Raw genomic sequence first — 26,072 nt, forward strand, 5'->3', positions numbered from 1 at the left:
TATATGTTTTCTGAAAATTAGTACTAGAAAGTTTAAGTTTATTAACATGAATAAAACTTGTACTTTCTGTTAAGTTAAAAAAAAAGAAGGAAATATAAGATGATTCCGCTGAAGTCATGTGTGATTTTTTTTTTTTTTTTTACAGTGTATGACCCCTGAAGCTGTACAGAAAGGTGGAAAACTGTCCATCTTTAAAATTTACTCCAGCTGCTGTTTCTATGTGTCTTGCGTTCGGTGCTTGAACACGCTGAGAGGATTATTTTTGGAAGTAGCTGAGGCTTGCTGCACACTGCGGAGCATCCCCGCTGAGTTTTGAGGGGAATTTTCAGACTTTCACCAGATGCTCACAGTGCCTTAGTCGCACCATGAAAGTGAAATAAGTTTCTGGAAGGCGATGATGCTGTTCAGTTCTTTAAATTTTCAACGCTGTGAGGACTACAAATGTTTCGAGATAGAGGCATAAAACTCAAAACCTGGATAAAATAACAACCAAAAGCATCTGCCACCACTAAAAGTTACAGAGAAGATATGTTTATCTGTTATTTGGGTGAACTGAGCCTTTAAATTGCTCTTATTTATACACATACAGAAGGTATTTTAGTTACATTTCATGCAGTAAAATGGACAATTAATGGATCTCAAATGTCTGAAAACGTGAATTAAAGTGTTTAAAGTCAATTAAATTCCATTCAAAGTCAAATAAGAATATATTTTACACTCCTGTCCAGCCATCCCATCTTAAATCTGCCCCTCTGTGGCAGCATCATATGTACTGCTTTTTTTCCTGCTCAAGTTATTTTCCTCACCTACACAAAATGCCCTGTCCTTCATTTAATTATCCTGAACTCTCTTTGTATTATTAAGGCATGAAAAGCTAAGGCTAAACACAAAACCTCAACTTACCTCTCTTGCAGTCTGTAGTCAGTTCTTGCTTACACACACATGTACAATATCTATAGGGCAGACCAAACAAATGAGCAGGTGTTCATTTTCCACCCTTAAATGCAAAGATGAAAGTTGAATGGATATGTTTGCATTATAGATGATTTCCATCACTGTTTCCCGCCTGTTTTTACTGTTGGGGGGGTACTTGTACTTTTATGAGTAGATTTTCAAGTGTGTACTTTCACTGTTTTTTTTTTTTTTTTACTTTTACTCATTCAGAGTAATGATGTTAATAATTAATCGATTAATTGCCATTAAGAATTTAACCAATTAAAAGTGGATATTTAATTCATTTATTCATGGCAGTCATTGGACATTGTTTTGTCTGGTGGAGCCATTTGTTAAATAAGAAATCTTAAACTTGGGGGAAAAAAATGAAAATGACGGAAAAAATGTGTAGCGTGTGTTAAAAAATGTTAATGTTTAATTGATTGATAGCAACTATCAACTATTTTCCTGATTTTATCTTGTCTGACTTTCCTTTTTTAAATTGAAAATAAAATAAAATTCTATCAGGTCGCATATTTCAGTTTGCAAGATAAGTGAAATACCAAACTGTTGAAGCGGAGTGTTGAGTCCAGAATGATTTAAACAGAACCTTCTTTTCAGTGACTTGTTTTTTAGCCAGCTTCCTTATGATCATGTTATGATCTGTTCAGTAAACTAAAGCCGGCAGTGAACCATTTGCTACAGATGTCACTCAGGTCCAGTGTGAGCAGACGAACCGCTCCGTCTTCCTCAGTGTCGCTCTGCAGGCAAATGAGGTCGTCTCATTTTCAGCTGTCACGCCACTGAGACGAATGAGGTCCCACTTTTTTTTTTCCCTCTTCGTTCATCTATTTCCTTCCCTCCTTCATCTATCCCCCTCTCATCCTCCCTTCAGTCAGATCGAAACCACATGCTGAGACCTGTTCAACTAAACAAAAGTCTCTTTATTCAGCTTTTATGGCAGTCGTATTATTATTATACAACAGATCGCTCAATTATAACAGTAAAAGAAATATTTAGAACTGTCCAGTCCAAACAGTTTTACCCACCCCCAACTTCAAAAAATGTAAAGTGCAGATTTATTAGTGTGTCTACCCAAGTCCTTCTATTAAAAATAAAAAAAGCCCCACAGCTAGAGTGTAAACTGACTAGAGCAACATTAAAGGGGCTCTTTGACAGAGTTCATGATTAAAAATACATGTACATATACCAAGGGAACAATAAAGGTTTAAGGTTAATTTCTCATTTGAAAAAAACATTAGGAGCAAAATCCACATTTGCTGCACAACTGCAGATGAAGTTTCTCCATCTCCCTATTCAGTCTTTACATATCAGTGCATTTCAGTGCAGTTTCCAGTGCATCAAGGATAAAACAGCAGCCTCGCAATGTGTCTGACCTCCTTATGTTTGATATAACTTACACAGAGAACCTTAGTTACATCACACATGAGCTTTTCTTGAAATTGAAAATCCATTTTGCATGATTTTCAACTTTTCCGAGGCTCAAACCAGACTTTTGTGATCCTTATTAGCACTTATTCGCTTTTCAGTCTGTTTTTCAGTCATGTATATTCTACATGTCCCTAAATCCATCAGGGGCCCTGAATGGCTTTACCAGTCAAACCGCCGACTGTAAAGCAAGCTTTTGTCATGAATAATTATTTGACAGGATGAGCCACGGCAGCACAGACGGATAAAAAATAAGCAGACACAGACAGAAGAAAAAAGTTAACAATTTTGGTGAGAAAGAAAGGATCAGTTTAAAACGACCACTGTATCATTAAATCCATACAAACAGCACAAAATTGGCTGCATTCAGTAGTTGCAGCAACAGCGGCATTTTAATCACAGTGTGTTTGCTATCCACAATTCCCTACTGTCAGTCAATTTTCTCCACACAGTCCCGGAAAAAGAAACAGGACATAATAACAAGAGCTGTAAGTGACCTGAAGCCTTTCATTATACCACACGTGAGATTTCAAAAGTTCATGATAAATCTTTAGTTTTAAAGCAAAAATATATATATATACTGTATATATCTGTCTAGATTAGATAAAGTGGACATCAGGAAGGCTGATAGGGATCCTTTTCTGAACAATAAACTATTAAAAAATCAACACTGCTGAGAGGATTGAGCTGCCTAAACAGAGGCGGTCGCAGTCAAAGTCCTTCATTATTCTTTCAGAAATGTCTCATAAACTTCCTGCGTTCCCTTGTTGAGCGGCTACGTGATGTTTTCTTGTAATTTCTGTCGGCTAAAGACTTTCTCCAGAACTCCTCTTGCAGTTCAGTGAGAATTAAGGAAAAGTTCCGGTGTTCAGTTCCCGTCGAGTCCAAAATGCAGGAGAAGTTCAGCAAGCATGCAGCGAAAATGGGGGGAGCTCCTACACCGGCTGCATCTCCATTTTTACACCTTGGAGGAGGACGTAGCTACTGCCATGGCCGCTGTGGCGTCGGGTTGGGGTTGGGGTAGATGGGCGCCGGAGTTGGGTGGGGGTAGGCGGGCACAGCTGTGTTGGGGTTGGGTGGGTACGTCGGGGTAGGGTACTGCGCCATGATGTGAGGCTGGCTGTGGGTGGCCGTGTGGACGGGTGAGGAGGCGGAGGAGGAGGAGGAGGGGAGGTGGAGGTAGAGGGGGGCGGATGGAGCAGAGGGGGCAGAGGGCGCCGTCGGTGTCGGGACCCTCTGCAGGACAACATGTGGGTAGAGCTGAGACTCTGAGCGGTAGAGTCCGGGCATGGAGGCCTTCAGCAAACTCTCCTGACTCCTATATGGAGACAGAGAAAGAGTCAGTATTAGAGCCTGACTGATGTATCAGACGACCGATATTATCGGACCGATACTGGCCATTATCAGCATGTATGTTGCCTGATATACACCTACATAAACCTATATGAAAGTGTTTTCATATAGGATCATAATGCTGATTGTTTTAGGTACACTTGATCCTTTTTCTTAATTCAGGTCCAGTATATACATATATTTGCTCTATTTATTGTTTTTTTTAATCCTTATATTAGAAATATATCATAGTATATCATTTTTGACAATAAAGTTTATTGTTAATCTGTAAAATATCCTGCCTCAAGTACATATCTTTGTCACAGGTCTTAACCACTTCTGAGCACAAAATTTATACATATTCTATATTCTGTTTAAAGAATATCATCTGATATGTACTTTCTAATATCAGAAAGTAATATACCCCTAAAAGCCAGTATTGGTCAGGCTCCTGTCTTTGTCCTGTTGTTATCCCAGTTGCCTCTGTTGTCTGTTTGCCCGCTGTGATATTATATACTGCGGTGATTTCCTTTGGGAACTAGAAATGTGTTGACTTGTATATCCCATGAGTACTTGCATAACATGCTATATTTGTCTATTTGGTCCCCGTTAGAAGGGGATGGTGACACATGACACTTTAAGTATGAAGGTGTTTATAAGAAACTTGGTAACCTGAATGAACTTGAGTTTTTGATATTAGTAGTGAATAAAACAGGCATTACATTCATAACCTGTATAATATGTCATAGCAAGAGGTGCCTCAAACATGCAGTTGTTATAACGGCCAGCAGGGGGCAACTCCACTGGTTGCAAGGAGAAGTCAGATTGTATAGAAGTCTATGGAAAGATGACCCTATGTCTCACCTGATTTACCACCCCGGTAAGCAGTTTCCTAATGAGTTTATAGTCTCAATCGCTAGTTTATTTTCAGTTTCCAGTACATGTTTTATGATTTACATTTAGCATCTCAACTAATATCACAGACTGTCCAACCCTCGCTCCATGGTCACTTCTGGCCTCAAAAAAACAAGATAGCGACGACTAAAATACCAAAATCAAGGCTTCAAAATGATCTTCCGCAAATCAGTGGATGATGTCATGGTGACTATTTATACTTATTTTGTACAGTCTATGATCACATTACTTTTAGCAATAAATGTAAAATGTGGATAAATGAGGATAACTTAGAGTTTTGTGCTTCCTAAGTGACTCTCTACAAAGCACAGACCTCTGTGATGTGTTTGGTCCTCTGTGATGTGAGTGTTTACCTCTGGTATCCTCTGTTCTCATATCCACTGAGTCCTCCAGTCAGGTAGAGGGGGCTGTCGGGAGCCAGTCTGGGGTTCATCCTCTGGGAGAGGTGGAAGATCTTGGGAGGAGGGAACGCTTCCCACTCACCCTCTTCTCTCTCCAGCCAACACTCGCTGCGACGGGCTGAGCGCTTCTCTCTGCGCCTGAGGAGGACAGACCTTCAGCTCAGAAGTCCTCGTATACAGGGGGTAAAGTTTAAGAACACACTGAGAGTTACGTCTGGCAACCTACCTGCTCCGTCCCTCCTTCTTGGCTCTGTCCCGACTGGATCGTTCCTGCAGGCAGCAGATGAGGAAGGACAGGGACATGGCGAGGATGACGATGCCGCTCACCACTGAAGCCAGCACAGCCACTCTCAGACCACGGTCCTCAGGTCTGGGGATGGCTGTGGAGGGAGATCCCAGCAAATGACTGTCAGCGTTCAGTTGGTGCCTGCATGACGTTGTCAACTACCAGCTGAGGAACCTGAATATTTGATTCTCTGGTCCTGTACTAGAAGTTCTGTCCCATTTCCTCTCCAGTGAGCACAAGCTTGATTTCACATGACATGTCTGTATTTTTAGAGGAAATGTTCGACATATTCCCTGAGCATGACAAAGTGCTGTTCACCAGCGATGCTTTACATGCAAGCTGTAACCATATTTCACGCATAACCAGAAGTGGAAAATGAGAACCGGTCCATCCATTGCAATGGAGTAGCTCACACTGAATGCAGGTGAAAATAGCAAAGGCTGTGAAATAAAAAGCTCAATGAAGAAGACTGTTCATTTGGAACATGAGTAATTGTAAAGTCAAGCTGAAAATCTGCTAGTTTTTTCAAAATAAACCTGCTCAAATCTGCTTACCTTCACAGACAGGCAGGTAGTTGCTCCACTGCGGTTTGCCGTTCCTGACATTGCAGTAGATTTTGTCGCTCCCGACCAGCTGGTATCCCTCTCTGCACCAGAAGGCCAACACGCTGCCGATCGACACGCCTGTGCCGCTCTCTACGTAGAAGGAGCCCCGGCGTGGTGGCAGGACAGGGATACAGGACAGACCTGAGGAGAGAGACAAAACAGAGGTTAGGTCACTGATAAATGAAACACCTTGTGATTGAGAGTCAATGACATAAATGAGGAGGAGCTGCAGTTTTGATTAATCATCCACTTATTGGAAGATTGGTTTGATCCCAGGCCTCTCCAGCCCACATGCCGAAGTGTCCTTGAGCAAGACACTGAATCCCAAGTTACACCTCATAGCTGTTCCATCAGTGTGTGAATATGTGTGTGATTGTGTGAGTGAATGGGTGAATGTGACATGTAGTTGTAAAAGTGTTTCAAGGAGTCAATAGACCAGAAAAGTGCTATATAAAACCAATTCTAACCCTGACTCTTGGTAAGATGGTAAATAGAATGTATCTACCATCAGATGAAAAGATTGATCCTTCTCTCATATCTGTATGGTAAATATAAAGCTGGATGCAGGAGTTGGGTAGCTTAGCTTAGCACAAAGACTGGACAAAGCCAGGCTAGCTGTTTGATGTATGTAGCTAATAGTTGAATTGGTAGCTAATTCATTAGAAGTCAGTTACTTACTGGCACATAGTAGGTAGTTTGTTACTGATTACTTAATTAGTAAGTAGGTAAAAGGTAGGTAGGTAATATTATAGGGAATACTGAATTTCAGCTCAAGACTTTTAGCTTTGAACAGAGTCAGGCTAGCTGTTGCCCCTGTCTTCTCGTTGATAAGCTAAGCTAAGCTAATCAGCTGCTGGCTTTAGCTTCATAACAAACATAACCATGGCATCAACAACAAAATGTATCTACCAGCACCTTTAAAGCTAACTTTGTTACCTGTCCCCGATGTTATATCTCTTCAAATCTAAAGTGTAAAAACTAAAAAAAAAAACTAAACTTAGCAAAGAATCAAATTTCCATTAAGCTGTTTCTTTAATAACTTTTCTGAACAGTGTGCAGTTTCAACATTTTCCAGGCTGTCTGTGAAAAAACCACAGAGAATGAATGTTTGCTTGTAGTTTAAAGTGAACATGACATTTATGTGAGTTGAATCACTCTAGAAATAGCAAAAATTACTTTGCTTTGTTAGAAAACTGCCTTTTCTTCATGCTTCATTCCATTTTCTCACATCCTGCACCGTGTATGATTGAGGAGGCACTGATAACATTTACTTCTATCAGGCTCCATTGTTGGAAATTTTGAACCATACTGAATAGTTAAACTTTCTCAACTTTGTCTCAATGCTTATATCAAACTGCCCCTTTTCCTTTGTCTCTGTCTCACTTTCTTCTTCTCCATCCCACCCTTTCCTCTATTGCTTTTCTTTCTTCTGTCTCTTTTCTCTCCTCTGTCTTGTCAAACTCAGACACAGCGTGGTCCAGAATGTCTGTTATCCACACTGAGAGCCTGGGATATGAAGTTTTACGGGATAGATAGACACAGAGATGGATAGAGGGAGAGACACAAAGTACTATTTTTGTCTTCCTCATGCTACAATACGCAAATACCTCGGAGAGGTCTCGTGATACAGCAGCTATTGTTAGAATGTGCTGCAGGGATTTTTGAGCCTCTCAGGGAATCTCATGTAAACCTACAGCGTCGCCAGTTGCACAAATCACCCCACAAAGGATCTCACTCACATAGAAAAGAAGCATGGTTTATTTCTGCACCGCAGCACATGATGACCGTATGATATCTGCAGTGGCTTCACACAGTTATTGATCAAAGGTGATGACTCAGCAAGGACTCTGCTGGGATTCCTGGCTTTTAAAACTCACTTCATTGACTCCCACTTTAAGGCAGTATGTCAGACATTAGGTTACATCTAAAAACACTTACTCCACTAAATCACAAGGGTAAAAAAAAATACCAGATAATTAGATTGTTATCCAAAACTTAAGTATATTTTACTTGACTTGATAGAAACTATATAAACCCTATCTGGCTTCATGAAAGGAGGAAGTGCGACGTATGTTTTACTTTTTTAATAAAACAAGTCATTTGGTAAGATGCATCCTAAACAAGCAGAAGCAAAAAATTTACCAAAAGCTAGATTTCACTTGTCAAAATTACTTGTTTAGGGGAGACTGGGAACAATTGCAACACTTTTTGCATGTATCTCAGAGACTAGATAAACCAGATTTTTATATGATAAACTTAAACTTCCATCTGTCTGCTAATTACCCATACCATATGTAAAGATCATTACATATGACATATGGTTTGTAATACTTAGAATCCAAATGTGTCATCACTCTAGCATGTTTCTGATTGGATGGATAAGACTTGTTGCAACTGTCCCCTGTTGCAGCTGTCTCCAGTCCATCCTACCATGTCAAAGCTGCCACCTGGGAGCAGTGTAACAAGTTGTAAGAGCAACATTGACATATTATGACCTTTGTCTTAAGTTAATAAAGCTAACATGTTAGCAAACCGTTGCCTTGGAGCAACATTAGCACTCATTTAGAGTTATAGTCCAATATTCACTATCCTTTTAGCTCTTGTTTTGTCTTCACCTCCTAAAGGAAAAAAATCTGGATCTCTACATGGAAACAAAATGAACAAACATCAGAATGTTTCAGGTTTTTCCCAATGATCAGGTCTAAGCGACGTGTGGCTCTGGTTCTATTTTTGTGAAGTTTCATGCACTTGCTTCACCACCACCTTATTTTCACTAGTTAAAAGTGACACAGACATCCTTGACATTTCTCTTTACCCCTCCAGTCAGCAGTCAGCATGGATGACAAGACAGGAAATTACAAGGCTGAGAAGTGGCTCATTTTATATGATATGGCCCTTTAAATAAGGATATCCTCCAAAAGGATGCGGCTCGGAAGGAAAACAGGGAGCTGTTGGGAGTCACAAGTACACTGTTCTCCAGCTATATTGAAACAAGGCTGACTTAGCAAAATTAATTATTAACTTATGAAATGAACTTAGACACTTAACACTTTTGCAGAGGGATAAAACACAACTTGCGCTGCTGCAGCTTAGCTCATACTATATCTCAATTTTTCACGCTCCATCTGTGAGTTTGCTCACTCAGTGTATATTAGGAAGCCATGGTAGTTCATAATTGCTAACTTTGTACTCTATTTGTTGCTAGACAGGTGGTGTACAGTGGGTTATCAGAGCTGTTTTTTCCTGGAAGCAGGAAGACATACCAAAATAAAACAGGAAGTGAACTACCAAAGCCCAAAACCATGACATTGAGAGCATTAAGGACTAAACCAAAACAGTGAAGTTGGGGGTCACAAAACCAAAACAATGAGCTCGAAGACACTACAACAAACATGGAACTGCAGAGTCAGATAATTCTAAGATAAGAAACACCTTTAACATTACACATAATATATATATTACTAATTAAAAATCATGTTTAGTGCAGTTTTATAACAGCTCTTACATTGAGAAGAAATGAACAGACAGAAAATGAAACCATGGTGTTTTGCTAATATGATGTTTTAATGAGTAACAGCCAGAGGGGCATGTGATGCTGCAGTTTGCTTTGCTGTGTCAGTATTAGTGTAATCTGTGTGTGTGTGTGTGTGTGTGTGTGTGTGTGTGTGTGTGTGTCCTTAGAGAGAGAGAGAGAGAGAGAGAGAGAGAGATGTCATCCCACTATAAGACCCTGTGAACATGCAAGCTGCTCTCTGCTGATTAGGAGCGACAGATGGGAGGATTTCTGCAGCGGTAGACACAGAGAGGGAGAGGATCCCGTGATCCTGTGTGAAGATGACAGCATCCCCTCCCTCCCTATCTCTCTCTGACACACACACACACACACACACACACACACACACACACACACACACACACACACACACACACACACACACACATCAAGGCACACACACCAGACACGTGCGTAATGGGTACAGTGCAGGGAAACAAGGACAAGCTGACTCTGGTTTTAAAGGAGAAACTAAAAGCCATTCTGTTTCCCCTAAGAGACCTTTTACAGATGCTATCACTCTGTGTGTGTGTGTGTGTGTGTGTGTGTGTGTGTGTGTCTGTGTGTGTGTGTGTGTGTGTGCATGTATCTGGCAGCCACCAACCTACCAAAAAGCTCAAGAAAGAGTCCGATAGCTGCATAAAATTCCATTCATTTGCAATTTGCCTCCCAGTCAGACTTCACCCCTTTGCTGAAACTAAGATTTAGTAACTCAAGTATCTAGTGAAGACGGTCGCAAATCCAAGCTTCAAATAGTCAGAAACAAGGTCAGAATGTTCTTTTTATTTATTTGGATATAAGTTTTGAAATTAAGAAGGAAATAAAAGCCAGATTTGTAAAACTGATACTTGAATTCATGTCCTGGGAGAAACTTCTCAGATCCTATTTGAACTGTTTGGTAACCATGAAAATCTGTTTCTTTCCTAACTCAATCTTTTCTACCAGTTGCTAACTGTATAGATGAATCTAGCCACTGCTTTGTCTGTTCCACCATTGCTTCAGTGGCACGTTTTGTCTGCAACCCTCAGTCTGCTGGTTGTGTCTAGAAGGGAATCCCAAATTTGCGGGACTCTGGTGAGATTTTTCATAGTTTCAGTGAAAGTGTTCACTCTCACAATATCCTTTGGATCTGGGGTTCCCTTCTAGACACCGCGTCTGCTGGTTCCTGCTGACAGTGACAAGGTTGCTTTTAGGATGGCGATATTAATGTTCTTCAAATAATCCGCAGTGGATAGACGTTGGTTGTGACAACAGCCAGAAATTGATAATGGAGGAGCGAAAAAACTGTTCAGCAGCCAAACTGCACAGGTTCTTCCCGACTTCATATACATTGCTGTTAAAAGAAACGTTACAAAACACAGTAAGTGTAAAAGTAGACAATTGTAAACTTCTTACGACGGCTCACTTGCACTCATACTGTGGGGAGATGCTACTGCAGTAATGGTGACTTTCACTTTTCTACCTGTACCTTTAGCTAACTTACTTACCAGCTAACTGTATAGCTAACATCAGTGTTAGTTAGCAGTAGCTAATGTTGGTATTTGTTATCATTGGTAGAATTTGCTAACTGTAGCTAGCTTCCTTAACTTAAGATTGGAAGTTTAAATAATATGTTCCCTGGTCTGTGCAGTGGCCCAGCATGCAACACCTGTAATATGACACAGTAAGAAATAAAACAATGACAGGGACTGACGTTATCTATGTAAATGATTCATTAGATCTGCTTTTCAGTCACGCTATTGTCACATCTACTCCTAATAAAAACATCATGTTTCTCTCCACACTGCAAGAGAAAGCTGGCCCATTGAAATCACTGCAGTTTGGACATAGAAGTGTGAATTTGTGTGAATTTTTGGCAACACTATGCTTCTTTCTTTGCTTTCAGTATTTGAAAATAATACAATCCTGTCATTTGCGTTAGAGAGATGCAAATCTATCTCTCTGAAAGATTACTAAGGAGGCAATTTGCATTTGAATGAGCGTGATATGATACTGTTTAATTAAAATGAGGTGGTATTAATTATCATCTGAGATTCATTTGTGGGTCTATCAAACCATATTGCAGTAACAGGATCTGTCCTGTAATGATCTATTATAAAGACTCACACAGTTATCTGTTTACTGTCCACATGGGGATATTAATTATTAGATGGTGTGGTGAATGCACTTGAAATGTCATTTTTATTGGGACTTCATTGGGCTTTATAGCTTAGCCTGTTAAATATACAGTTGAATTAGTAAGTAGCCCAGAGAAAATCCTCAATTTAATTGGTGAGCCGAGGGCTACACAGGCTGTTAGCTGCTCAACACCGTATGGTGTCTACAGTATGAGCGGTGTTCTCTTGCTCACAACACGCCAGTTTTGTTTTTTAGAGTAAATAAAAATTTATGTCAGCTTGCTTTTTAAATGTATTGTTAGTTCATCAGTATTATAAGGAAGAAAAGAAGTCACGTCACTTTATTCACAAATTGCCAACTCATAAGTTATTTCAGAGAACTTCTCATGTAGAAAAGGTCTATTTAACTAATTATTTTCCTAATGAAGTTGTTTATGAGTGATATAAATTATAACCTGAGAGAAGACGCTAAAAATGAAAAGTTGCTGAGCTGTATGTTCGTAATATCACCGAACGAAGCTATATAATGTAGAAATGTATCATAATGTAACATTACAGCAGCACAAACTGTGTGCATCTTGCTGTCACAGGGACCTACGTTTGGTAATGCAGGGTAATTTTTTCCCCATTTGCTTCAGATCATATTTTTTTATAAACATGCTAGCAAGCAGCTTACATATTTACACATCTGGCACACACGGAGCAACATCAGCTTTCACTTTCAGTTACATTTCTGGCCACCCAGACATCAATATTTACTTTCCCTTTACCTCAGTTTTGATCTCTGCCACCTCCTAATAATAATATCTGGCTTTGTTATCACTAGCTAGCTTGTAACTTTGCTCCTTGGTGCTGTGGTGTATTGTGGGTTTATTGGAAGTTTTTTGAGGAAAACAGCTGCATGCTGTTGCTACAAATTGATGAAAAAGGTGAGAGTTAACCAACAGAGTAAAACACTATGCCGCAGTACAGTGAGCTAAAAGATTTATTTATTTATTTAATTTTTATTTGTATAGGGACAAGTATGCTCCACGTGTTACTGAGTCTGAAGCTCTAAGTGGAACCACATGGTCACTTAGCACCTGAGGAGATTGATTATGTAGGCATGTATGGATGAGTTTGAGATCAGCGAAATTACCAAAATGATCAAAACTTAACATATTAAGTTTCCGAAGAACATGGCAATGATGTGATCTTATTCCAAAATTTTAATTGCTCGTTAAATGTTAAAACACCTAGTGAGGCTAGGCGGAGTTGCAGAGTTGTGTGATAGCTCACTGTGGTTTCATCACTACCATCCATATAGATGATTTTATGCTAACACACCGTTAGCTCATCACATTAGCTAATGTATGTACTGTATACAGTATGTACAGTATGTGTTCTGCCAACTTATACAGAGTCATAGGACTTAAATCTGGAATGCACCTCCAGCTTCCTCTCTCACACACACACACACACACACACACACACACACACACACACACACACACTCGCCTGCCAAAGGAAAAGCCTTTACCTCGATAAATGCAGATAAAATATTGAACATATTACGTGACAGTCCATGTTTTAAGACTCTAGCTGAGGAGTTTTTTTTTTTTTTTGCTGGCTGTTGCCACCCCTCAGCAGGAAACTCGTCTCCTTCCCCACAAACCCTCGAGACACTAAAGTAGCACCCGCCTCCCTGCGAGTCGACGTGGTATAGTAAACAAAAAAGAGGAACAATGACACCAGTGTGGAGTGAACAAACAGAACAAGCCCCAGTGCAGCCAACATCAATAAAAACGGAATTAATGCTGAAAAGATTGAAAATGCGTGTTGGTTTTGGTGTGTTGTTGACTTTTCTTTGCTGCGGTTCGGTTGCAAGTAAAGTTGTGTGTCGTATCAGATTGACTCCTGAGCATTCGTGTGTGTGTGTGTGTGTGTGTGTGTCTGGAATCTGTGCTGATGTCCAGGTAGTGTTTGTTTCACAGAGAAAGAGGACACGACGTTGGTCCTCTGTGTGTGTGTGTTGACTCTGTGCTCTGTTTGCTCTTTCATGTTGGTTCGGTCCCATTCAGAAAGCTCCTCTGCCATTGTGGAAACTGTGGGTTGCCAATCAAAGCGTTCAGCTGCCAGCGGGATGCTAATACGCTTCTGGACCCCCAAACCTGGCAACCCGACGCTGACAACCAAACATCCACTCTGCCGTATTCTTCTCCAAAACCTTCCCCACTCGTCGCTGTCGGGGAAGCACTCGGAATAGTTTGTGATTAAATAAAGATTAGGCTCTCTGCATTAAAGATTCAAACACACACACACATACACATTCACATGCACAGAATGAGTGAACAGAAAAAACACTCTCACTAGATGCACCCACACTTGTATGAAGACACATTGATGTTCTGTACGGTGACATAAGGCATGCATGCCACGCTCACACAGACACATTCATTTACTTTCCTGCTTCATAAACACCAAATTTAAGACCTTACCCTATAAACTAATCATTAATTTATTAATGCAAAGAAGTATGTTGCAGGCAAATATTCTGGTAAATAATGTTCCACTGATTTAGTATTACACTTTCATTAAGTCAGAGGACAAATTAGACAAAGAATGTCCCAAATCTGTGCATAGCAGAGGCTGATGGGATTTTTCCTTGGCACTCTTTGCTGTGCCATGTCAAACCATGCCGCTCTGATTTGCATTTCCATTCCCAGTTTTATCAGCCTAACTCCGCTGACTCGGGCTCAGAGTAGGACCAAAGCAACCAACGCATGATGACCCTCATGTCTCCACCTCGAACAAGTGTGTGTTTTGAGACTAAACTCATGTCTGGTTAGGAGAGCAGAGAGAAAGATGTTGTTAAAAGCCTCTCTGTGTTCAGCTCTTTGTACTCTAAGTTGTGTAGCTTCTAATTGAATCTCTGTGGTTTGAAGTTTATTTCACTGTTTCATGTTCGTTTTCATGACGTTCCGAGTCAAACCAAGTCATGTCAGGCCAGCCCATGTGTATGGAAAAATGGTTTGAAGCACAGGTATCCTGACTTGTAGCCCTAGTATGCTTCAAGCTGATATGTTGGCTCATGTAGTTTTTCCCAGCATTAAAATCAACCCTGCAAACATACAAAACTTATTAATCCATGTACGATGTGTATCTATGATAAAGTTTGGGGGCCAAGTAAAAAACCTGAGTTTCACGGGTTAAACACCAAAATTGAAATGCACATCAAATAAATTGTTCCCTTAGATGGTTTCTGTCACTTCTGGTTGTTCATATCATGTTGATGTTGGTTCAATTGTTAATTTTTCTTATATGTTTCATTCTAATGACTTATTTCCTGGTATAAAAAGAGGGTTTCACAGCACGGTTGACAGTTGAGCTCTGGTTTCAACTGAGTCAGATGACTGTATGGACGGGACTTTGACACAGCAACTCCAACCCTGATCACTACAGCTGTGGCTCTAAGTGATGCCACTATTGCAAGATAGCAGCGCACATATTGGTGATGTTTTGGCTTCATTTAGTGGCAGGATGTGGAGATGCATTGTCCATCTTAATACATTCAATGGTTAAAACACAGATGATGAGAGTGAAATAACTGAAACAAAACAGTAGAGTTGCACGTCATAAAACCAAAAACATCCACTGATTAATGCAGCTTCAGTGCTAACTTCCAGAGATTTGATGTGCTAAAGAAGATACTGCCAGTGTGTTTTCTTCTCTGTATACCTGCAAAGTCTAAAGCCACTCAGTCACTAGTTTTAGTTGACACAAGTGAAACAACTTTATTAACATCCATGTTTAATCTTGAGGATTTTTTAATGTAAAAGTGCATAGTCCACACAGATAAAGCAGACAAAGACTCAGAAATTGAGACTAAACTAGAGAAAACAAGCCCTACGACTCCAAGTAAGACGTTAGCTAAACAGATTTAAGTAAACACTCTCCCTTCTCTGTGTTTGGTCAGTTTTCCCTGGATAAACAATAGTTATAAATAAATTTCATCTGAGTCAGACCTTACAAGACGCTAAAAGTCTGAGTTGAAGTTAATGAAATATGGCATTCTTGGCTGACGGCTGACTAGCTTCATCTCGTTCACCCCCGTGTTCCTGTCGGATTCTTCTTCTTCTTGAGTGTTTTTTGGTCCCTTTGCTCCAGCTGCTCCAGCTTTATGTGATCTGCCCTGCAACGAACATCGTGCCTCTCCGTCCTCTCCATCACTGTATCTATTTCTGTGGCACCTTACTGATGCGCAGTATCACAACAGATTACCTAATCCCCCCGGCTCTCGCTCTGCTTCTGAGGTGTGCGCGTTCCTGTGCAAACACATAAGGACATGCATGGTTGCCTCAGCCAGGCTTTAGTCCCTGTGTCCAGAGAGTTCCAGCTGCTAGCAGAGTGGAATAAAGTGACCAAGGACATTTCTATAGACACATTTTGAGGGTTTATGTTTTGGTTGCGACTATGCTGAAAGGTAGTGGAGTTCTCCTTGAACCGATAACGTTGGCTGGATCTGACTGAGGATAATCTGTCCGGTTAAACAGAGCGGGGACAGTAGGGCTGATCTGAGCTACAGACATCACCAATTGACTGGTTAACCTCACTTGACATGCCAGCAGGGAGTAACACTGGTCTCAAAACCCTCCAGCCTTCAACAGACCTGGCTGATGTTCAATGGATGCCATGAAAACAAACTGTTGGCACAGAACAAACTGAAAGCCCTCATTTCAGTTTCGTGACAAAGCGAAAAGAGATCTTAAGTTCCTCTTAAATTTCTTGCATGTTCAGTCACAGTGGGTGTCACTTTGGAAAATGTCAAATAAAACTTACTTTGGTGTTCTAGAAATGTTGAGGTGGCAAAAGTACATTCTTTACTCAAGCAGAAGTACATATAATTAAAAGTAAAAGTTATAAACTATGCATGAGGAAAAATATTGACATTCCCAACAGCCTCACCTTCATTTTGCCTTTGCCTTACCTACATTTCATTACCCACTTACTAGCTTTTTAAAGTGTTAGCCTCTGTGGCTTTGAGATGCCGTTTTGGTGTCCAAGTTGATGTTGCCCTGCAGAGGTGTTCTCCTGACTTAACCACAAGCACATTTTGTTCACAACTCCCCATATTGTAACAACAAGCTCACAAGTTCTTCTTCATGGCAGTGTAAGTGTGTGAACTATTGCTGTCATTGATAAGGCAGAGCTTGTGCTTTGATGTGACACGCTGAGCCAAAAAACAGTCTTGATGAGAGTTTTGGAAGTGTGTTTGTCTTCACTGCCTCTTGACTTTCATTCCTCCTGTTCTTTAGTTGTTGCCATTCAGCTTCTACCATCAGGACAGAGAGAAAGCTCATTTCAGACTCTCCCTCAGTGACTTTGTTCAGCCAGCGCTGCTAGTTTTAAGCCGTGGGAAGGTAATAATGAAGTTGAGCCACTGCCAGCAGCCATATTGGATTGACAGACAGAAGACAGAAGGAACTCTTTGTTTGACGCTCGCCAAGTCCGTAGGGCTCAGGGAGTGACGATAGTGTGTGTCTATGACAGAAATACCTCTGGTACTACGTGTGTGTGTGTGTGTGTGTGTGTGTGTGTGTGTGTGTGTGTGCCCCCATGTACAATATGTGTCCTCACAGAAACTCTTTACATGAGTCATGTGTGTTTGCAGACATCCAGACATTGCCTGTGGTAAAGTTCCTATATTTGCTAAACTGCTGCTATAGTCTACTGGAAATCTCTATATGGAATATATTAAACCCAGCAATGTCGTTTCCTATGAACTTTATGATTATTCTGTGGGCTTTGCAGATTAGATTAATCCTGGTTGCTAAAAGTTGCATCTTGGGCAATTTAGGTAATTAGCATAATGAGCTAATTAATTGCCAAAAACTGGAAATGGAAATTCTTTTTAACTTACAAAGGTGATGAGATTGTGTTGTTCAGAAATACAAATATATATACATACATACATATTGCTCATCCATAGGAGGCATGAAACTGTATGTTAGTTAGCATAATTTCACCAAGCTTATGTTACCTATCTGATACATTTTTCATAAGAACAGGCTTGTGTTTCTTAATATTTGCTTGTACTTGCTTAAGCAACATCAGTAGTTTAGGTGTGATTACAACTGCCAGCATCATTTAACCTCCTTGATGCAAGGTTTTTTATTTTCTTTTGGAAAAGCGGTACTATTATTATTTTTCTACTATTCTGTTACTATGCTGATAATGTGTTAACAAGTTGCAAATAAGACTTTCCTGTGTATTTTTGCCCATTAAATATGGTGTTGATATTAATGATTAATGTAGTGACGACTGCAAGCTAGTTAAAGCAGTCAACTCGAGCTGCACTGCAATCACACCTCACTCTCTGTAGTACATATCAAACGCACCCTTCCAATCTGGTGATCTATTTAAACTGCTAAAACCTCTCATCTCTCCCTCTGCCTGTCAGTGCCATTGCTGCTTTGCATCAGCATCACTGCCTGTTCATTCAGCCCAAACACCACCCCAGCATCCACCTGCAGGCTCAGACAGGGGGTCCAAGATATGTGATCATCACTCCTCTTTATCTCTATGTAAACATAATCTGCGGGGAGTGATGAGGTCAGAGCCTAGACGCCAAACTCTAACTATGTTCTGCTGCTGCATGACATGAGGAGTCTGACTGAAATATTCTAAAAAGCGCAGTACAGTGGGGCTAGAAATGGTTTCTTGTATTTCAGATGTTATTAGCATTCAAATAAACTTAATCTGGGAAGTTTATTTTTTGGGAGGTGGGCGTGGGGGGCTTGTTAATTTTATAGGACAGCTGAAGATATGACAGGGCGGGGGTGGGATGGCATGGAGCAAAGGGCCGCAGGTGGGAGTCAGGACTAACAACCTGCTAATCTTCCAAGTTGAATTTCATTCTCTAGACCTTTACTGTAGATGACATTTCAATCATAAAAGTACTCAGGAAATACAATTACTTGGTTCAACAGATTTCCAGTAGACTACTAGGTTTTGCTGTTTTCCGAAAATAAATCTTTGCAAAATATTGACCATGTGAAAATTCTGTATTGCAATACATTGATTTTGTTCCTCTGTGTATGACAGGAGGATCAGGTTGTTTTGCAGTGCTAATGTTAGCGAATGTTAGAGTCAAGTGCCATGGCTCCCAACGCACTCCCCCCCAAAAACCCAAAACCTCAAATACACAGAAATAATTGGCCTCAAAATACACTGGACTGTATCTGCTACCAGTGAGTGTGTGCATCTGTATTCCCTCGGTGTTAGCGTGTCATTAAAGGGATTTCTTGCGTTAGAAATAGCCTGGAATAGACAAAGGTAATTGGCTTTGCCTGTCAGTTAATCAGATTAAAGGCATTGTAACATTTCACATTTACGTTTTAGGCTTTTGGCTGACGATCGTATCTAAACAGACTCAGAGTGAAGAATAAGCAGCTTAGTGTCATCCTGAGGTAGATGCTGTATCTAAAACTGAACGTTGGTATTTGTTTTTGGTCAAGAAGCTGCATGCCTTTAGGAGATTTTTTCCACTTGGAACTACCAGAAACTGCTTGTGGTTTCTGACTATTTTTATTCTTCAGTGCTTCCTTTCAGTAGGAATATAATAAAGAGAAGAGGGGGGTATTCTTTCAAACACTGAGGGACTGTCTCAGAAAACCACACAAAGTGTGTAACAGAAAGCATTTTTGGACAGAAGAGTTAAAGACAAAATCTAATTACAGAAAAAAATAATACCACAGTCAGTAAGGATTCACTGTAAACCCCTGGTTGGCCAGATTAAGAGGCAGAACACCTGCTAAGTAACTGATATAGGCTTCATTTAGGGATTAACACTAACATTAACTCTCACACACTGTGTGGAGGTTAATAGGTTGCGTTGTTACTGTGTTAATGTAAAGGCTTACAGCTTTACGAAGGCTGAAATATCCGCTGCTCATCAGCAGCCTGCCAGATCCTCTGCAGGAGGTAAACCTGGAAACCAAGTGCACCGCTGCAGCTCCGCCAACGGTGACCAGGCAGCCTGCCTTTGACTGAATGTGAAAAAAAATATTCCAAAAAGTAGTACACAACTACGCGTTTTTACGAACGATGCTGCTCGCTGGTTTCCACACAGAATTGACTTGATTTGATTGTGGCTCTGGGGATGGCAACGCCAGCTTGGTGGTCGGTCCATGCAATTGGATAGACCTTTAACCAATCACAACGAGACATGTCAGGTTGCGTTTCTTGGTCCGCTTTCAAGTCTGACACAAAATGGCAGCTGCCTGGTCACAATCTTTCTCGTATTACAGCTACACAGTACACCAACATATGTTTCGGTAAACATTTGAGGTGAGAAATGGACGATGCCAGAATCTTGACTCATATTTGATCAGCACTGCCTGGTTTGATTTGTCTTTGGGTGGACCTGCAGCCTGGATGCAACTGTATAGACCTACAACCAATCAGAGCAGTCAAACATGTGATATGTGACTTTTCAAATCTTTACCAGTGGCACAGCTCTGTCAATCATTATACTGAACCCACCCAGTATAAAATGAACTGGATCAAAGGCTGGTGGAATGCCGTCTGAATGGAAGCAGGGCCTGATGTAAACATGAGCTCAACACTTTCTTTTGGAGTCCGGCATGGAAAATGCATGCACAGTTTTGCCATGCTTTCTGCATTGAATGACATGCTTTCTCAAAACGGTGCACAACAGCGTGTAATGGACTTTTAGGTCATTTTCTCTTGTTTGGTGGGCGTGTCAGAAGTGTTACCCAATCAGCAGCAACGCATACATAAAGATTACAATATTAGATATTTTATCAGGGTTGAACACGGCCCTGAATCCCAGACTAGATGACTTTTGCAACCTATGACTTTTCATGAGGTTGACATTTGTGGTTTTGAATTAAATATTTTGACAAGTGGGTGAGTTGCAGTGAAATTTTGCACACACATTCAGGATTAATTGTAATGACTTTGGCGATCTCTGACTCTGAGGTCAAAATTTTATTTTGTCAAATGGTTTGGTTTGTGGCCAGATCTTTGCAAAAGTAATGGCATTCCCTTCAATCTAAGCTGTAGTTTTTTTTATTTAGTTTGTGCTAATTAGTAAATGTTACCATGAGAACTTTATGTATAGGCCTAATGTAAGTTATGTATTAAATTATATATATGTTGAGATCAACATGAGTCATTATATTCATTTTTAAGATGGGAAGAAGATGATAAAAGATACATTTACATGGACACAAAACAAAATTGGAGATGAGAAGCTTTTGAAACACGGGTTAAAAGTGTCTAAATGCAGTCTGATGTCAAAGGAGGAGCACCTGAGGACAGGTTAATCAATAGCAGAACTTTGATCAATTTACTTCCAGGAACAGCCGGCAGCAAGGATTCCTGGATGAGCCGCGTAATGAGTCACGGCTTGTATTGACGGAGTCTGAAAGCTCTGGTTTGATCCAGCGCTCCAAGGCTCTGTGTGCTAAACCTTCACACGTCTGCTGCACCGGTGTTATCGATTTTTAAAACACTGGATTCAGTAAGAAGATGTAAGGTGGGACTGTTTCTTCCCTGCAGACACTGAATCTCTAGCAGCTCCATTTGACCTCTGACCTCCCTGAGATATGGCATTTTGTAGACATGTATGAATGAATACAAAAAAATCAAAAATTGGTTAAATAACACTGAGACAGCGGAGCAGATGTGCCCGCAGCGTTTCAGAGCAGAGAAAACTGCTCATTTTTTCATGATTTTGAGACCTGATTTTACATACTTAGTAATTTTTTTAATCTTTCAAATTTGGCTGAGTGGTTAATAAATTCAAACGAGCACATTTGGAACATGGAGGGTGGTGTTGCTAAAAGTGAATTTGAGTTCATCTGATAAACTTGTTAAAAAAAGAAGTTGGGAACCACTTCTATAAACACTTGTAGGGCTTCTTCCCTTATTTAGTGATTTTGATTTGGCTGCTTCATAAATCTTCTGTGCATGTTCAAAAGCTTTCTATACTTTACTGGAATCTTTTTTTTGTTGTTGTCCTATAAATGACAGCTGAAAGTGGTTTTATACACAAGCTAAAATGGCTAAAATGTCCAAATGTAAGCACAGTGTTGCTGCTGTAAGCCAGACCTGAAGGAAAGAGTCAAATAGGCTTAAAACGTGGTGAAAAAAAAAAACAAAAAACGAGGAGCTTTTATCTGTTAATGTGAACCGGAATAAGTAGTTTATACTGTCACACACACACACACACACACACACACACACACACACACACACACACTGTTTGGTTTCAGGAACATTAATATTAATCTCACCTCCAGGATTTAGAGTTTTTGGACGCTCTCTCACATAAAAGTTCTGGTGTGGCGTAATTCATGCATGTGGCGCAGTGTGGCAAGCCAGCTGATCACCTGTGTGTGCTTTTGTGTGCATTTGTGTGCCTGTGTGTGTGTGTGTTATTAAAGTATAAAGTGCTTATTCCTGCTCTGTCAGACACAGAGCTGCCGTTATGAAACGAGCAACTGTGTTGTTTATTCTCTAAACCTTTAAGAAGATTGGTGTCGTTTGGGCCGAGTGCGTCCATTTCCAATGAATGTGTGTATTAGTGTGTGTATGTGTGCGTTATGAGTGTATTAGGCACGTGAGGTTTGCATTTTGTCATCTGCTGTAGGCTATTTATGCATACACGTGAGGGAGAAGGGGCGAGCAAGGGACATAAGAATAAATGGTGGAAAACGAAGGAGAGAGAGACAGCGGAAGGAAATAAAAAGAAGAAAGAAGACGTGTCACTCAGAGGGAGGAAAAAATAGAAAAAACGAGGAACGAGAAACAAAGTGACTGAGGGAGAAAAAGCAATTAGTAGAAAAAGAGTCACAAGGTTGACGAAAATAAGAAAGGATAGAGAGACGTATAGATGGAGAGAAGAAAAGGATAGAGAGAGAGAGGAAGTGGATGGAGGGAGTGGAAGAGGAGGAGAGGAGAAAGGCAGCTCATGCTCCACTGGAGGTGAAGTCATGCGAGCGGCGCTGCAGCTTTCTCTTCAGGCTGAGCTGCTCCAGCCCGGACATAACGAACTGTCTTTAACTGCATCACCTGCCACCTCAAACACACACACACACACACACACACACACACACTAGCAGATCTGTATTCTCAGGCAAGCACACAAAAAAAACGGAGTCAGACATAAATGCACACATGTAGAAACACTGATGTACAAGAGAACACACACATGCATCCACACTGACAAACGTGCACTTGCATATCAAACTGCAAGCTAGCTTACAAGTCCACGCACACAAGGATTTACTATTAATCAACAGCAGAACAGATTAGGCCCACGTGCACAAACACTCCCAGTCACACACAGGCAAACACACAAACACACTTCATTTCGCCTTCATTGCAAATGCGCTTGAACACATGAATCTCGATAAGTCTGAGGGCAAAACAGACAAATATTTTTTAGTTTTGTGAAGACTTTTTCATGGTGTGTGGATAAGAAAACTGTGGGGAGGTTTTTGAAGCGAGTCACCTCTCGGATGAGTGCTCAAGCAAAACAAGTGAGAAATGGCTTTGATTGAGTCCATGCAAACATAAAGTTCAGTTACTTTTAAAGGTCCAATGTGTAAGATTTAGGGGGAACTTTTGGCAGAATATGGCAGAAATGGTGGGTGCCATGATGCTTTGCCATATTTCTACAGCAGCACAGAATGGACAAACCAAACACTGGCTCTAGATAGATTCCAACATGCTTGGAAGGGGAGGGTGAAGCGAAGTGTTTGTTGTTTCTTTTACCTAGCTGTCCAATCACGGAGAAGAAAAGATGGGACAAAAAGACTACCACAAGCACAAAATCATCCTGCTTATGCTCACTGAACCAGACTCTGTTCAACTTCAGCTCTGAAACCAACAATAGTACTTGCTGAGATGTTTCCTCGCCCACAAAATTTCATAAACCCACACAGACCAGCAAGTCTGTCCTCTCTCCCTACATGCTGCAGCCCTCCCCTCATCAAGAGGAAGTAGGCTACTTTGCTTTGTGCTTACACACTGGTCATTTATGGATAAAATGTAATATTAGTCAAAAAAGTCTTAGTGGCATTTTTGTTTGTTTAAGTGTTGACTGTACAGTAAGTATGTGGGCGGTATGGTTTGATTTGGTGTATAGTTTTGAGGTTAAATATCACAGAGAATACTTGAGATTAGGGCTAAAGTTGGATTCAGTTTAAGGTAAGGGCCCTTTCACGCCCCCATTAGAGGTGTCCCCGGGACCATGGTTCCTCACAAAAACAATCAAACCCTGGTCTGACAGTAAGAGGTGGTCTTGTGTCAGATCATAAATTTTCTTTTGGATAGTTCAGATATTTAGACAAATTACAGCAAGTTCTGGCAGCCTATCATTAGATGTGGAAAAATAAAAACAATCATTCATTCTCTTCCATTCATTCAAACTGTGATTGAAGGCTACCTGCTACATTGACAACCCACCAATATCAGATGCACAACCATATACAAACCGATTAATTGCAATATTGAGAAATGGAGTTTAAGCTGATAATGACTACAGGATGTAGGTTCATCATGTATAGCTCATTAGTGTGCTTGCAAAGTTGCAATGTGAAACCAAAACTAAGTGGATCGAATATTTACAGTGTAACAAAAATGCAAACCTTGGTTTGGACTGAGATTGGGACTTTCAGGCGTAAAAAGGCTCTAAAGGAGAAACACAAATCAATGCAGAAACTTTTAAACAACAAGTACAGTTTAAAGAACTCTTTTCTAATTACCTGTACCATTTCCAGAAATCCTCATTTTTGCAGGAAGTCTGAAAGCAATACCTGGGATTATACCATATAGTAACCATTATTATATGATTCTGTAATATTACAGGGGCAATGATATCTAAATTATACTATGGAGTCAACATTTTTATTGCCAATCAAACTGTTGTCTTTGAAGTTGGAATTTAGCCAAAATTTCCCAAGTCTAAGTTGGCACATTAGAATAGTTTTCTTGCCCAAACAGCAGTTCAAACCCAAAAGCATTCAGTTTAATATCACCGAAGCCTAAGACAAGTTGCGAATATTCACATTTGAGAATCTGAAACCAGTGAATATTATGTCGTTTTTGAGAAAATCAGAGCAGAAAACAGAAAAACTCTCATTGAAAGGCAGTATGAGGTTTCGTCCTCTATACACAGCCAAGAACATCCACCAAACACTTTTTCGATTTGCCATGGGTGCATCTTAGGAAAAGTTTGGTCCAAACTCTTGAATCTAATTGCATCAATGCGGATTCAACTTTGTACAAACAGAAAGGCAGTCGAAAACTTTTTGCACAGGAGTAGAAGCCATCATTTAACCTCGCATTGATGGGAGAGTTGCAGCAGTAACAAAGGAACGGATCAATGGGTGATCGACAGAAACACTGACCTGTATAGTTGCTGGTGGTGCTCTGAGTCGGCGCATCGGTCAGAGCCTCTGTCTGTGCCTCCGTCTGGGCTTCAGTCTGCAGGTCCGGCTGCAGCTGGACGGTCGTGCCGGTCGAGTCCTCCGGCAGCGACGTGGCACTGGTGCTGTTCAGGTCCTCGGGGCTCAAAGTGGAGCCACTAGCCAGGACCAGGGCACAGAGCAGGGTGCACAGCAGCATCCAAAGGTGGCTGCCCGAGGTTTGAGAGACTTTTGGAGACATGGGGTCAATAACGAAGAAGCTCTGAGAGAGGAAAGAAGATGTAGGGAGTCACAGCCTCATGGTGTGGTGTAAAGATCCTTTAGGGGAAAGTTTCCTCCTTTCCTGTCTTCCTCCTCTCCTGTTCCCTCCTGTCCTCTTCTCTTACTTCTTCCTTAGTCTTCTTTTTCCTTCTTGTCTTCACTCCCTTGGCGGAGAGAGGAAATTCCCCTCTGTGTCACCACTCATGATGCTGCAAGAAGAGAAAGACGTGAAGTGAAGGACTGTGTATGTTCATGCATGTACGTGTGTGTATAGATCCAGCTGTAATCTGCCTGCTCTCGGCTCACTTGCTGTTGTTTCCTCTCCAGCCCTCTCCTCTCTGCCCCTCAGCTCATTCACTCGTGCTCTCGCTGCTCACTCGGTCCGCTGCTCTCTCTCTCCCTCTCTCTCTCTCTGATCTCCAGCTGGGCTGACTGAGCTCTTGCATAACAGTAACTCATTCGCTGAGCTGTGCTGAGCTGTAACTCATGCAGCCTTAAGTCCTGATATTCCTGGTTGCTCTTTCCCTCTCCGCCCCTCTCACCATGTTTCCCTCTCACGCTGCACTTTCACTGTATTGACTGTGTACAGTCAGCTGAAGGCTTCACTGTTAGACCTTTACTGGAAAACCATTCGCACTGATCAATATTTGTTTTGGATCGCTCAATGGATCACAAGTTGAGGGTTAGCTTTCAACGCCCAGCTTAGCCACCAGGCTAAAAGAGGCATGTAGCCGCCCAAAACTGTGTTCAGCAGAACACACAGAGTAACACTGTCATCCAA

At 40.9% G+C, this 26,072-nt stretch overlaps 1 protein-coding gene across 1 annotated transcript; it reads right to left on the minus strand.

Annotated features, from left to right (window-relative positions):
* Positions 1-1,856: 1,856 nt before the first annotated feature.
* Positions 1,857-25,666, minus strand: LOC146306595 (uncharacterized). Its single transcript, XM_084710775.1, has 5 exons — positions 25,013-25,666; positions 5,871-6,062; positions 5,257-5,410; positions 4,983-5,168; positions 1,857-3,700 (listed from the first exon to the last, which is right to left on the minus strand). The coding sequence occupies exons 1-5, from the start codon at positions 25,269-25,271 to the stop codon at positions 3,364-3,366; spliced, it is 1,128 nt and encodes a 375-aa protein (XP_084566901.1). The 5' UTR covers positions 25,272-25,666; the 3' UTR covers positions 1,857-3,363.
* Positions 25,667-26,072: the final 406 nt, after the last annotated feature.

This window comes from Lutjanus erythropterus, chromosome 22 (assembly GCF_056507025.1).
Source record: "Lutjanus erythropterus isolate fLutEry1 chromosome 22, fLutEry1.hap2, whole genome shotgun sequence".
Lineage (NCBI taxonomy): Eukaryota > Metazoa > Chordata > Actinopteri > Lutjaniformes > Lutjanidae > Lutjanus > Lutjanus erythropterus.

What these genes read in the sequence shown, in the direction of transcription:
- LOC146306595 (XM_084710775.1), bottom strand. Translation starts at nt 25,271, where the DNA reads ATGTCTCCAAAAGTCTCTCAAACCTCGGGCAGCCACCTTTGGATGCTG. An exon ending in AAGAAGGAGGGACGGAGCAG is followed by an intron (nt 5,169 to 5,256) that starts GTAGGTTGCCAG and finishes TGTCCTCCTCAG; the next exon opens with GCGCAGAGAGAAGCGCTCAG. An exon ending in GAGAACAGAGGATACCAGAG is followed by an intron (nt 3,701 to 4,982) that starts GTAAACACTCAC and finishes GTCTCCATATAG; the next exon opens with GAGTCAGGAGAGTTTGCTGA.